Source organism: Denticeps clupeoides, chromosome 15, assembly GCF_900700375.1.
Source record: "Denticeps clupeoides chromosome 15, fDenClu1.1, whole genome shotgun sequence".
In the NCBI taxonomy this organism is placed as follows: Eukaryota; Metazoa; Chordata; class Actinopteri; order Clupeiformes; family Denticipitidae; genus Denticeps; species Denticeps clupeoides.
In genome coordinates, this window is record NC_041721.1 from 18,408,034 (window position 1) to 18,422,992 (window position 14,959).

The window sequence follows — 14,959 nt, forward strand, 5'->3', positions numbered from 1 at the left end:
TCTGTTGTTGTGAAGCATGAAAGTGCGTCACCTAAATCAGCTATAAACTCTGTGAGAGCACTGAGGCATGTGGTGGCAATGCAAAGTGTCCCCTCTATGTAAATCATGCTGCTGCTGTTGCTGGACGAGCAGATTCATGTCAGAGACGAAACTTTCAGCTTCTTCACGTTTTACAAATACTCAAAAAGTGAAGGTGTCTTCTGCTTGGCTAAATAGTTCAGTTATTCTTGTAGTTTGACTGTTTTTTTTTCCTGGATTGAAAAACTCCTGCTGTCTTACATTAAAATTAGAGACACATGCAAGACACTGACCAATCACAGCACAGCAAGATCTCTGTGCTGAAGTGTCTAATTCAGGTCTTGTTAACTGAAATGGTATTTTACTTTTATTTATACTGTCCTCCTTGTCATGGACAATCTGGTCAACTTAATCTGACCACAAAGTTAAGAAAAATGTATTTATGTATTTACACAGGGTGACAATGACAAGGCTGTCCCCCATCCATGAGTATAAAGTTTCTATTCTTTTCTAAAAGATATATTCTGTTCATCTATATTTCTATTTAAGAATTCTGATAATGATTGAATTAATTAAATGCATTAATCAATGCACTTTTTCTTAATTTTAACATTTAATTAAATTACAAAAAGTGTTCTCTAAATCTTTTAGTTCATGTTTTAATTAAATTATGTAATTTGTCATTTGCTTGTGTAGCGGTTCTTCTTCTGCGTTGTGTAATTTTTTTGATTTCTTTTCTTGAACCATAATAGACGAGCTGACACCCAAGAAATTTTCTGTGCAAAGTGTATTCTGTACAAAAGCAAGGTCGCGTCAGAACATCGCGTCACAAACTGCGTCTCTCTGCACCTTTCTCTCTCACAGCTCATGCCATGTGTCTAAGAGAACTAAACATTAACATAAAGTATTTACAATTTATAATACCGCATACCTGTACAAAAGCAAGGTCGCGTCAGAACATCGCATCACAAACTGCATCTCTCTGCACCTTTCTCTACAATATACAGTAATAACAGAACATAAAAAAATATTCACAAAATAACACACATGCAAAATATTCCGAATATGTACATAAATTAAAATAGAAGAAATAACTTTTTACACACAAACCCCACGCACCTCTCACAGCTCATGCCATGTGTCTAAGAGGGCTAAACCGGGTCTCCAACCCACTAACCCAAGGGCAACCACTTTTCGGGGGTGATCAAGTTTTAGAACCCACATAACTTTTTATAATAATCAGACAAACAAACAAAAATACAGAAACATATTTAACATAACCAGAAACATTAACACATTTTAACATTCTACAATTAAACAAACACCCGGATTATCATTATAATTCCCTTACCCACATCAGAATACAGGTTAACAAAATAAAAGTCTTTAGAAAATAAGAAAATAAAAGACACAAAAAAAAGAAGAAATACATTTATAAATCTAGTGTAACCATTTAACTCCGGCACACTTGTTTTTGCTGAAAAGATAAAGTGTATATTCTATGATAATAATTCCCATTACAGATGCTGTGATGCTCAGACTGTGTCGGATACAGAGTTTATGAGTTTTAATTACAGCCTCAGGCCTTTTTGAATATGATGCCACAGGCTTGGCACACCTATCCTTGGTCAGTTTGGCCCATTTCTCTTTGCAGCACCTCTCAAAATCCATCAGGTTGGATGGGATGTATTGGTGCAGCCATTTTAAAATCTCTCCCTTGATGTTAAATCGGATTCAAGTCTGGGCCACTCTACCATAAAGTCCTGATTGATGGATTGCTGCAGAGAAGGTTGTCCTTCTACAATGTTCTTCTCAATGTTCTCCTCTGATTGCTCAGTTTAGGTGGCCAGCCAGCTCTAGGTAGAGTACTGGTGGTTTTGAACTTGATGATGGAGGTCACTGTGCTCATTGGACTGTGCTTCAAAGCAGCAGAAGTTGTCCTGTAACCTTCTCCAGATTTGTGCCTTGAGACAATCCTGTCTTGGAGGTCTACAGACAATTCATTTGACTTTATAGTTGGTTTGTGCTCTGACATGAACTGTCAGCTGTGGGTCTTTCCAAATTATGTCCAGTCAACTGTTTTTTCCACAGGGTGACTCCAATTATACTGCAGAAACATCTCAAGGATGATCAGGAGAAACAAGATGCACCTCAGCTCAATTTTGAGCCTCATGGCAAAGGCTGTGAATATGTGCTTTCTCAGATTTTCTATTATTAATAAATAAAACCTCACGTTTTGCATGCACTACACTTATTTCATTATAATTGTTCATGACACACAGCTTATCCTACACCTTCACCAACAAGGAAATTCATCATCATCATCTTCTCTCTTACCTGCTGGATTCATGGTGAACATTATCATTACTCTTACAGCATGTGAATCTAAGATGGTCGCCTGGTCATTTGGAGCCCCAATCACACGGATGGTAATCAGCCAGGCACAATCGGGGCTCACTCCTCAGCTGCACCTGCACCCCGTAGCATCCAGTGGCGTCAAAGTATGTGTAAGATTGGAAGTCGCAGGGCCTTGACGTTTCAGCACCTTTGTTTTGCGTAGAGATTCAACACCTCCGTTTTCCATATCTTTGTCAAATGGCAAGAGGTGCCAGTGCTTTTGTGTGTAGAGAGAGAGTTTTCTTTAGCCTATTCTCCACAGTTTTTATATGTATAACTTTCCTTTCAATTCATGTACTTATTCTCAATACTTATACTCAATACACAATACTAATGTTGACTTGTTATCTCTGAATGGAATGTAAGAAAATATAAGATGAACATTTATAGTCCCACACGGGGGAATTTACATAGTCATGACAGAAAGTGTACAAGAGTAGCAAAAATATAATAGCAGACAATACGCCGACAGTATAATATAAAATGCTCAATATACAAATAAATAGTCTGGAATAAAAACAGTGGATGTGAGTTTTTGAAAATATCAGTAAAAAATATTTTTGAATGTCTTTTTTTTTCCCCCTGCCTGTCAGTAACACAGTTGACACATGAAAGTGTGTATGTGTATCTGTGCAGTCCTCATTCACTGCCTTTAAAAAAAATAATTATGTATTTATATTTCTTATTTTAGTTGCTACAATAATGACTGGGGCATGAAGGAAAAGGAGAGAGAAAAGGAGAAGTAGATATGAACATATGAGGAGAGGAAAAAATAAAATAAAGATCTCAGCTGACTGACATTTCACAGATGGCTGGAAAATCAGACATTTTTCTTTAAGAACTCACAAACCAAATTCTACCAGTCTGTGTAGAATTGCATCCAAATTGTGGAGGTGTTCCTCATCTGTACCTGTACATAAAATATCATCCAGGTAGCATTGCACTCCTGCTAGACCACTCAGGATTTGGTCAATGGCCTGCTGGAACGTTGCCGGAGCTGAGGTGGTGCCAAAGGGCAGTCTGGGATATCTGAGAAGCCTCTTGTGGGTGTTTTGTGGTTAACATTTCACATAACTGTTATTCCACATGCATTTTCAGGTAAACCTGATTAAGATCAATCTTGCTAAACGTTTGACCCCCGCTCATCCCTGACTGACATCCCTGATTGTCTGAAGAAGAAAAGGTGAGCGCTACCATCAGTCATTTGCCAACAGTAAAGCATCCTGAGACCATTCATGTGTGGGGCTGCTTCTCATCCCCGGGAGTGGGCTCACTCACAATTTTGCTTAAGAACATAGCCATGAATAAAGAATGTCCAAAATGTCATCCAACCACAACTTCTGTGTTTAGGGTCGTTTTTTTGAGATTTGGTTTATGGACCGATGCTCTGACATTTTCCTCTAGCATTCTCTGTGAATTATCAATGAACACAAACAGTCCTGACCCAGATGCAGCAAAACCTGCACAAAAAGTGTGCAGATGCCGGAGTGTGTCTGTATTGTTCTGTTACAAGTGCTGACAAAGGTGCAACATGGTTTCTTTTCCTTCAAACATAATGCTTTGCATTTAAATCAAGTTGGTCTAAGCATCCACAAAACATTTTTCCAAGAGCCCTCTGGCTTGTCCATGTGATCTTTAGCAAACTGCAGACAAAAAATAATGTTCTTTTTCTCCTTCCATCCCTGCCATGCAAACCATGTTCAGTGTTCTCCTGATGCTGGACTCATGAACAATGACATTGGCCAGTGTAACAGAGGCCTTCAGTTGCTTAGAAGTTACCCGGTGTCCTATGTGACCTTGCTTGCTATTACATGCTTTCTTCTTGGAATGATCTTTGTTGGTTGACCACTCTTGGGAGGGTAATAAGTGTCTTTAATTTCCTCCATTTGTACACAATCTGTCTGTCTGTGAATTGGTGGAGTGCAAACTCTTTAGAGATGGATTTGAAAACTTTTTCCAGCCAGATGAGCATCAATCAGTCTTTTTCTGAAGACCTTGATCATGCCATGATACACTGTAGAAAGCAGACGTTGATAGATAGACCTGCACAAGAAGTGAATTCATAGCACAGAACATGAGATGTTCCTCTCTCAGCAGCACCTGCAGTAGGAGCAGCTGCAGCAGTGCAGTCACTGTACAGTCTGACTGAGGGAGGTTTTTGTACGACTCTGTATCACTGTGTGAACACATAGCTGCTACTGATAACATGAAAACTCTGACAGTAATAATCTCCTGCATCTTCAGCCTGAATGCTGCTGATGGTCAGAGTGAAATCAGATCCACCACTAGATCCACTGCCACTGAACCGCTCTGGAGTCCCAGTGTAGCGGTTATTAATATAATAGATGAAGAGTTTAGGAGCTTCTCCAGGTTTCTGCTGGTACCAGGCAAGACGGTCACTATAAATCCCAGAGCTGGTTCTGCAGGACAGAACGACTGTATCTTGTGGCTGAAAAGTTATTTCTCTGGGAGTCTGTGTTACAGTAACCTGCCCACTGACCTCTGAAAAATAGAATCAAACAAAACATTAGAGAAAAGTATTAAATTAGTAAAATTAAATGCTCAGTTTATACATATTTATTCCTGTATTAAATGTAATTTACCTTGTACACACAGAGCAAACACCCAGAAAACAATGATGAACGTCATTGTGATCATTTGTGTTGTTGTGAAGCATGAAAGTGCGTCACCTAAATCCGCTATAAACTCTGTGAGAGCACTGAGGCATGTGGTGACAATGCAAAGTGTCCCCTCTATGTAAATCATGCTGCTGCTGCTGTTGCTGGACGAGCAGATTCATGTCAGGGAGGAAACTTTCAGCTTCTTCACGTCTTACAAACTACTCAAAAACTGAAGGTGTCCTCTGCTTGGCTAAATAGTTCAGTTATTTTTGTAGTTTGACTGGTTTGTTTCCTGGCTTGAAAAACTTGTCCTGCTGTCTTACAGCAGGACAAGTAGTGGTGAGTATAGCTTGTAGTGGTGAGTATAGCTGCTTCCCAAGCAGTTGACCCGAGTTCGATTCCCAGCCAATGCAGTTGACCTTTGCAAAGCACCGTCCCCACACACTTCTCCCCGGTGCCTGTCATGGCTGCCCACTGCTCACCTTTTTGGAATTGAATTGAGTACTGAAAATAAGCAAAAGTAGACATGGTACTTGGTTTTATATATATTGAATTTTTTCATTTTTTAATTAAATGATGAAATTTGTCACTTGCTTCCTTAGTTGAAAAGATAAATTGTATATTCTATAACAGTTTAATAATTCCCATTACAGCTGATGTGAGGCACAGACTGTGTAGTTATAGCAGGATACAGAGTTTATGAGTTGAGAATCATATTTGCATTGGTACAGTTGGGTGGTTCTGAGCACAGATGTTCATCAGTCCAAATGGACAGAACTGAGCAGGACAGTTTGAAGACGAGGGGGATCTGCTGCTGTGGTGTATTTATTCTACAGATTTCTGTGTAGGCTACATGTTCCAGATTAATGATGCATTTTTGTCATTTTTATTTAACGTCTGTCAGCATTTTGAGGAACTGAAAGTCATTTCAATATTTTTCCAGAATTAGTTTTACAGCCAAGATTTGCATTCATGTTTTTCCTTATGAATATTTACATGAAAGATCAGGCACGAAGAAGCAGGTTCGTGATGGAACAGATAAAACTTTTATTATTGCATAAAACATCAGAGTCTACCAATAAGAGAGCACGTAAGAAGACTTGGTTTAAATTGTGTATTCATGAAGTTATCAGTAATAAAGACAGAAGACTAAAGAGCAGGTAGCTGCTGTGAGGGGTGAGCAGGTTCTACTCAGAACAGTTGCTTCTCCTCAGTGTCCCAGTAACAGCAGGCTGGGAGCTGTAGGTGGCGTCACAGGTGACTGAGGTGACCGTGTTCCAGTCGGTGTCACTGAGAGTCAGGGTGCTGCTCCAGCTGTACAGGCCGTCCTTCTGCAGGACCCCACGACCGGCCTCCCCACTCTTACTGCTCCCATCCACCTTCCAGCTCAGACTCCAGCCAGAGGGGGCGCCCTTGTTGGCCAGACACACCAGCGTGGCGGAACCCTTACTGGACACCTCGTCTTTAGATGGGCGGAGGACTGTCAGTGTAGGACGGGTGATTGCTGGGAAAGAAAACAAGACAAATTAGATCAATAAATAATGAAGTTATGAAGTGTTTCTGATGTAGACATGTCTCATCATATAACCTCACCATAATCTCCACAATCATAAAACATACACTGGGGTCTCTGCACTTTAGGTTTTGAAATAATTACAGTTCATGTTTACTTTCGTAATTTAATTGCTGATGTTCTCACATTAGATCTGATCTGTAAATGTGAAACATGCAGGTTCAGCCAAATTAGATAAAGACAAATGATTTTACTACAACATTTATTTCTAAGAGTGTCAGATGGATTTGTGGTTGTTTAACCATTAATTCATTATTAATTTTAATCAGAAAACAAATCAGAAAATACAAACTGTACAAATTTTTACTTACTGCCAAGTTCCAGCTTGGTGCCGCCACCGAACGTCCACCACAGTGATGGAGTGTAACTGAGACGTCGTACAAAAACCTCTTCATGCTTCAGTGCTGGTGTCTCTGTAGGAAACAGCAGCTTCTCTATTTTGGGACTTTTATTAGTTTCTACATCTTCGCTGGTTCTGCTTCTGGTGTCATGTGGCTTTTAATTTGTATAGAATCGTCGTTTCTTTTTGAAAGATGTTAAAAATGACACACAGAAAAATGACCACAGACACCAATCATGACGTAAACTGACAGGTTTTAATTTTCTTGTCCAGTAAATTAATCTAAACTTGTTTATTAATTGAATATGCTGTTCTCTAATTATGTGATAATTGAGAATCTTTTTCTTCTCTGTCTATTAGGAATATGCTGTGCGTCTGGAAAGCATTCACAGTGCATCACTTTTTCCACATTTTGTTATGTTACAGCCTTATTCCAAAAAAGGATTAAAGGCTTTTTTCCCCGTCAAAATTCTACAGACAACACCCCATAATGATAATGTGAAAAAAGTTTACTTGAGGTTGTCAATCTTCTTAAAATAGAAAAAAACCCTGAGAAATCACATCTACATAATTATTCACAGCTTTTGCTCAATATTTTGTTGATGCAGCTTTTGGCAGCAATTACAGCCAATTACAGCCTCAGGCCTTTTTAAATATGATGCCACAGGCACACCTACAGTACAGTCCAAAAGTTTGGATACACCTTCTCATTCAATGTGTTTTTTATGTTCATGACGATTTACATTGGTAGATTCTCACTGAAGGTATCAAAACTATGAATGAACACATGGGCAGTGGTGGCCTAGCGATTAAGGAAGCGGCCCCATAATCAGAAGGATGCCAGTTTGAATCCGCCAAGGTGCCACTGAGGTGCTACTGAGCAAAGCACTGTCCCCACACACTGCTCCCCGGGCACCTGTCATGGCTGCCCACTGCTCACTCAGGGTGATGGGTTTGTAAAACTGTGGAGAATGGAATAAAAAAACTCTCTCTAAACACTCAAAAGCACTGTATTCAAACCACTCCAACTTGATGTTACCTGGCAGAAAGAGGCATGGCACAATTGAGGTTGAGAGAATGGACAGTTTCTAATTTATTAACACCAGTAAATTATTATTGCAGTTACATGTGAATATTGTATGTAAAACAGGTACCAATGTTACAGAGAAAACCAAAATGAAAGACAGGAGGAAAAGATAGAAAAAAGACAGATAAGCCTGAACCAAGCTTCAGAGACATCCCCTGATCCAGGAGAAAAATAGGTAGTGTAACATTCCTGCCACGCCCCCAGCGGTCGAACTCTCCCATGTATTAGTGTGTGTTCTTCCGGGGCTCACTAGCACCCTGATTTTTCCCACCTGTTCTTCATCACAGGTTAGTGTTGGTAATCACGGGTGCTTAGCGGGATAATGACTTCTGATCGGTGATTGGTTAGTTTAGCGGTAATGGGTCTGTCCACTCCTCTTTATAACCAGCCGGTTCCTTTAATCCTGCGTTTGGTCTCCCTCACACAACCTGAGTTTATCGCTGCACTGCATGTTGTCTGTAATGACAGTGAACCCCACGGTAGGACAGGACCTCTACTCTCCCCTCTGGGCTCGCTACAGCTCTGCCACTCCGCAGCTCCAGGGTCTCCCCTGCTCTCTCTGTGTGTGTGCTTGTATCCAGCATTCTCTGTGCAGAACTCCCGGATGCTGTGTATCCCAGGCAACATACCGGTGCGTGAGTGGCGCAACAAGCAAAGACGCTCACGCTGTGTACGGAGGGTCTGGGTTTGAATCCAGCGCATGGTGATAAAAGCACGCCCGGGTCTAAGCGAAGACAAGGAACATTGAGACGCCGGTTCGAGGCCTGTGCAAGACCTCTAGAGGAGAGACGTGGCACTACGATCAAGGACATTTGTTATTTCATTTCAACTTCCCTGAGTTTTAATAAAATACTCATTTCAACCTGCGTCCTCCATTTTATCACCAGAGCTAGAGGGGAACGTGATGGGTAGAGAGAAAAGACTCAGTCTTATGGGAAACTTCCCCTCAGTTCTCAATGGAAAATGAAAATGGAAGTCCCCAGACCACAAGAGAAATTTGACACCCAGGAAGTTGTAACAGACCAATCAGAATTTGTTTGTCGTCACGCCCCCGGTGTCTCCTGTCTGGAGCAGACAAAGAGAGCAGGCTATCCCGAAGTAAATGGCCGACGCTTCGAAACTTTTGGTCGGGGGAAGGCTGCTAAATTCTGTAATGCTGTTTGACAAAGACATGGAGAACAAATAGGTGTTGGACTCTCCACATGACAAAAGCTGCAGAAGTATCGTGGTCCTGAAAAATGTCCCATCTTACAGGTTAAATACAGAGGACAAATTTCACTGTGTGCACCGTGTGCTGTGCGGCTGTGTATCACAAGTGACAATCACTTCTTTTTCACGTTCACTTTCACATGCGGAGTTATGTACTTAACAAAAAGTGGAGGCCTGGCCTCCACAGTCAACGAACCTGAACCCAATCGAGATGGTTTGGGGTGAGCTGGACCGCAGAGTGAAGGCAAAGGGACCAACAAGTGCTAAACACCTTTGGGAACTCCTTCAAAACTGTTGGAAAACCATTTTAGGTGACTCGTCAGTAAGGTAGTAAAAGGCCAGCACATCCCTTTGATGGGCAGACGCAGAAGGAGGTGAGGAGAAAACCCCAAACAATCCCCCAAGCGAGTTGGGCTCTACTCTTTTCCCCACAAATTCTGACAACATGTCAAATATCTCAGTCCAGTTCTGGTGTAAAGAAGGGCAAAGTCAGAACATATGAATAATGTTGGCAGAGGACTGCTGACATTGGTCACACAATGGACTGACGCCCTCATAGATTTGTGACAACCGCACCTTAGTGTAATATGAACGGTGTAAGATCTTAAACTGTATGAGGCTAAGTCTAGCGCAAATAGATGATCCATGAACTCGCAGCAGAACCTCCTCCCAAATCTCATCAGGAATTTCCTGTCCCAAATCCTCCTCCTAAAGTGTCTTCAGAGGGGTTAGTGAATTAGCGCACAAATTAAAAATCTGATTATAAATGTAAGAAACCAGACCTTTGATGGAGTTGGTTTAAGAAGGTCATCTAAAACAGAGTCTGGGGTTAGACTGGGAAATGTGGGAAAAGTATGAAGAGCAAAGCTACGCACCTGCAAGTATGTAAAGAAATGCTGATGAGGAAGAGAATATTTATGAAGCAGTTGTGAGAAAGAGGCAAAGACATTGTCTATGTATAGTTCTTTAAAACAGTGAATGCCAGCATTTGACCACATAGAGAACAGATCATCAACCAAAGATGGAGGGAACTGGTGATTTGCAGCCAGCAGGGCATAGGTGGAAGAAGTTTAATAACCCAAAGTAACGTTTAAATTTAGCCCAAATTCTGAGAGAAGTTTTAACAATCATATTCTTGGTATAAGGCAAAGTGGAAGACAGAATAGGAGGGTGCAGTAAAGCTTTCAGAGATACAGGTTTGACCGAATTTGCTTCTGTTGCTAACCAATTCATTTGAGCATCTGAAGCAAGTATTTGAGGATCCTAGTATTAGATGCACAATAATAAAACCTAAAATGCGGTAAGGCTAACCAAGTTTTCATGGTATGTTTAAGTACTGTCTGTGTAGTCTCAAAACCTTCTTATTCCAGAGTCAACTTTCTATAAAAAAGACTGACAAAGAAATATTGGTATGCATTGAAATAAGTAATAAAAATGTGGTAGAATAGTCATTTTCACCATATTAACACGTACAGTCAGGGACAGATTACGAATGGATGTTACGTCCCTGGACGTATGCTCCCACATGTTCTGTGTGTCTGGCTGTGTTTTTGTGTCCTGTCTCTTTTAGGTTGACTTTGTGACTTGGTGTTTGTGATCAGAATCGTATATCCGGTACGTTACGGTGTCTCTTGGGGTCTTTGCTGTGGCAATGCCCTCCCTGAAGAGCACCACTTTTGTTATTTTTCCTTCCTTTCTTTTGGAGCTACTCCGGGTGGGGGTACGCCGTCACACGAACAGCCTCAGCTTGAGTCTGCCGGGGTGATGTTCGGCGTTCAAAGTTGCCTCCAATCGGTACCCTCCGAAGAGCAGGTAGGTTAAGGTAGCTTGTGTTAGGCAGGTTTAGGACCGGATTTACAATTTTGCTTCTGTGTTTGTGTAGGTTTGGGTGGTTGTTAGTATTCAGCTTTTTGTTTTTTGCCGTACAAGTTTGTGTGGGGCAGTTGATCTGTTTGAGCACAAAGGAGTGGGTCTAAAGTTAGCACAAGATACATTTTGTGTGTGGTCACTGTGTTGTAGAATTTTTGTGGACATTCGTTAGTTCTCCTTCTGCATTCGTTTGGCACTTTTGCTTATGAGTTAGAAATTGGAGTAATGTAAGTGTACACGGTTTTGCTTTACACCGCTTGTTTTTGGACCTTTTGTAATCTTTGATGAGAGATTAGAGATTCCTCATTGAATAGTACAGATATTAGCTATTGCATTTGAGGGGGGAATGCTTTATCTTTTGCACTTTTGGATCAACCGAAGTGTTGATATTTGGTGGTGTTACGTCCCTGGACGTATTCTCCCACATGTTCTGTGTGTCTGGCTGTGTTTTTGTGTGTCCTGTCTCTTTTAGGTTGACTTCGTGGGAGGAGTTGAGGCCTACCAGCTCCATCTGCCATTGGTCACCTCCACCTATATAAAGAGAATTCGGATTGTGTTCGGGAGGTCCCCAGGGTCTGCTAGGCCCTTATGCTTTCGGGAGGTGCCCAGGGTCCACGGAGATCTGCATGGAGCTCCGTTGGGGATCTCATTTGTGTGTCTTGTTGCTTTGTGTGATAGACCTTTTGTTGTTTGCCTGTGTTAGCCTGTTAGCTGTTAGCCTGTTATGTGTCCTTTTTGTTAACTTGTGTGTGTTTGAGTTGGACCATCCCTTCCTTTAGGCTGTTTTAATGTTGGTTAGCTGTGTTGAGTCTACTGTTTTATTGTACTTGTTAGCTCACTGTGAATAAAAGCACTGTTTGTACGCTTTGTTTGCTGGTGAGTGTGTAACAGTGGACATCCTCCTCTCCACACCCTTGTTGCGTTTCTGAGACCTCTAGACTTAGGACCACCCTTCACAATCCTCTCTGACCTTAGACAGCAAGGAAACAAACTTAGCCTTTAAAAGATCCTCAAATTTCGTGGTGACACAGATACCAAGATATGGTATCTGATATCAATTTTGAAGGGTAAGCTATAAAGAGGGTAATTCTTAGCAGCAATACTAATGGGAAATAATTCACTTTTATTCAAATTCAATTTAAACCAGAAATCAGACAGAATGATTAAAGGGTAGTAAGAGCAGCAGGGATTGAGACCGGTAGGTTAGAGATATATACCAAGAGATCATCTCCATAAAGGGACATTCTCACTTCCCGCCCATTCCTAACAATTCTAGTAATCTGAGTGTCAGACCTAAGTGCAATTGAAAGAGGTTCAACTGCAAATGCAATTATAATGGGATTAAGGGGCAATCCTGTCTAGTCAAACGATAAAGGGGGAAATATTCAGATTGAGTATTATTTGTTCTAACAGATGCTTGCAGTGAGGAGTAAAGTATCTTAATCCATGAAATGAAGTTTTTTTTTAAACCAAATCTTCCCAGTGTATAAAAAAGATAGAGTGGAATGGCCCTATCAAAAGCCTTTTCAGCATCCAGTGATATGAAGGCCTCCTGAGCTGAGGGATCCGGAGTGTTATAAATTGAATTAAACAGACATCTAAGGTTAGAGAAAGAGTGTCTATCTCGGATTAATAGACACAGAGATGCTCTGAAGGGTAAATTCAGCATTCAACAAGCTGATTGGGCGGTAGGACGAACAACACAAAGGATCTTTGCCCTTTTTCAAAAGCAGTGAGGTGTTGCCTTGTGAAAGGGTTTGAGGAAGGCAGCAGGAGTCAAAAGATTCATTATACATGTCTAGTAATAATGGGGCCAGTTAGTGTTTAAGTATTTCTCATGCAGAGCCAACGTAACGTGCAGTTTTATCTCTAAGGATGTATGAGATCATGGCTGCTTGGTACAGACAAGCAGAAAAACACCAGTTGCGAAATCACTTGTCCATATACATATACACGTCACTGTGTTCAGACTTTTGAAGATTTGTATAGCGAGTTCCCATGCGCGCATGTAAATAAAGCCTGACTAAATTTATTTAACTGTTTCTCATTGTGACTCCTCAGATGCTCGGTGATTGAAATAAGTTCCATAACACATCCACAAAACATTTTTCCAAGAGCCTTCTAGCTTGTCCATGTGATCTTAAGCAAACTGCAGACAAGCAACAATGTTCTTTTTCTCTTTCCATCCCTGCCATGCAAACCACTGATGTTCAATGTTCTCCTGATGTTGGACATTAGCCAGTGTGAGAGAGGCCTTCAGTTGATTAGAAGTTACCCCGGGGTCCTTTGTGACCTTGCTTACTATTACAAGCTTTGTCAGGACTACGATTCACTGGTCTTACGATTCAATTACGATTATCAGTGCCTCGATATCGATTTTCGCCATACATTTTCGAAATGATCACATGATATTTTTCAATGCAAGAGTTAATGTTTTCCAATACAAGAGTCGTACGCATGTGTGGACGCTTTGATTTGCTATTATTCTCGTCCAAGATGGCAGCCTGTAACCACTAGTAACTTTTCAAAACTAAATAACTAATTTCACTGCAGTGACAGAAGGTAAAGAATTGAACCGACATTATTGTTCTACTTTAATAAAAATCAACAGTGAATAAGTAAATGTCAATTTTTAGTGTTTTATCGTCTCAGTCACAGCATAGAAATTAGACGTTTTCTTTTGAAACAAGTTACAGGCAATCACTTTCAAAAGAGAACAATACAAAGATTCCATTCAAGGCCTCTATTGTCAAGATTAAATGAAGTAACATTTGGAATTGTAAAAAATTTGATTTAACTATAAACTTGATTTATAACACAATCATTTATTTGATTGTCTAATACCGTTCCAGTCTGCTCTCCCCTGATGCCACAAACGGCAGAAAAACGCCTGGTTCAGACGTCCATGGTGTCATTTTTCAGGCCGAACAGGCTGCGGGGCTCAGTGGGAAAAGGGTGTGTTTTTCTAAACTCCTGGTAAGACGATAATGTCACGTTGTAGATCTCTGGACACTCAGTGAAAGATCAGCTTTTCCTCCAATACCGCTTCGAGTGTGTTTCAAAGTGGTTTCAAAACTCCCCCGCTTTAATTCTTTTGGTTGCACCAAAATACGTCACAGGCGACCCGGAGTGGCGCTGTACTCTGTAGATAAGGCCACCACAGTCACTACCGGCACTAATTTTAAAGAAGAATTTTTATTCCGCCCCCAGAACATCACCAAGCAACGTCATTATGATATGAACGATAATGTTCTGCACTGCATCGATGCAATATCAATGCACATCTGCATCGCGGTGCATCGATTATACGATTCTACAATTATTTTCAAGACCCCAACTCCTTAGGAGGTTAACAAGGGTCTTGACTTTCCTCCATTTTTTACACAATCTGTCTGCCTGTGGTCTGGTGAAGATAACTCTGACAGTAATAATCTCCTGCATCTTCAGCCTGAATGCTGCTGATGGTCAGAGTGAAATCAGATCCACCTCTAGATCCACTGCCACTGAACCGCTCTGGAGTCCCAGTGTATCGGCTATTAATATAATAGATGAGGAGTTTAGGAGCTTCTCCAGGTTTCTGCTGGTACCAGGCAAAGTAGTTACTATAAATCCCAGAGCTGATTCTGCAGTTCAGAACGACTGTATCTTGTGGCTGAAAAGTTCTTTCTCTGGGAGTCTGTGTTACAGTAACCTGCCCACTGACCTCTGAAAAATAGAATCAAACAAAACTTTTTAGAAAAGTATAAAAAATTAAATGCTCAGTTTACAAATATTTATTCCTGTATTAAATGTAATTTACCTTGTACACACAGAGCAAACACCCAGAAAACAATGATGAACGTCAT

At 40.8% G+C, this 14,959-nt stretch overlaps 1 gene segment (V, D, J or C); it reads right to left on the minus strand.

Annotated features, from left to right (window-relative positions):
* Positions 1-6,071: 6,071 nt before the first annotated feature.
* LOC114764517 (Ig kappa chain V-V region MOPC 21-like) lies at positions 6,072-14,959 on the minus strand. The segment is given in 5 exon segments: positions 6,072-6,540; positions 6,921-6,976; positions 14,239-14,247; positions 14,528-14,819; positions 14,914-14,959. Coding segments are annotated over 5 exon segments (720 nt in total).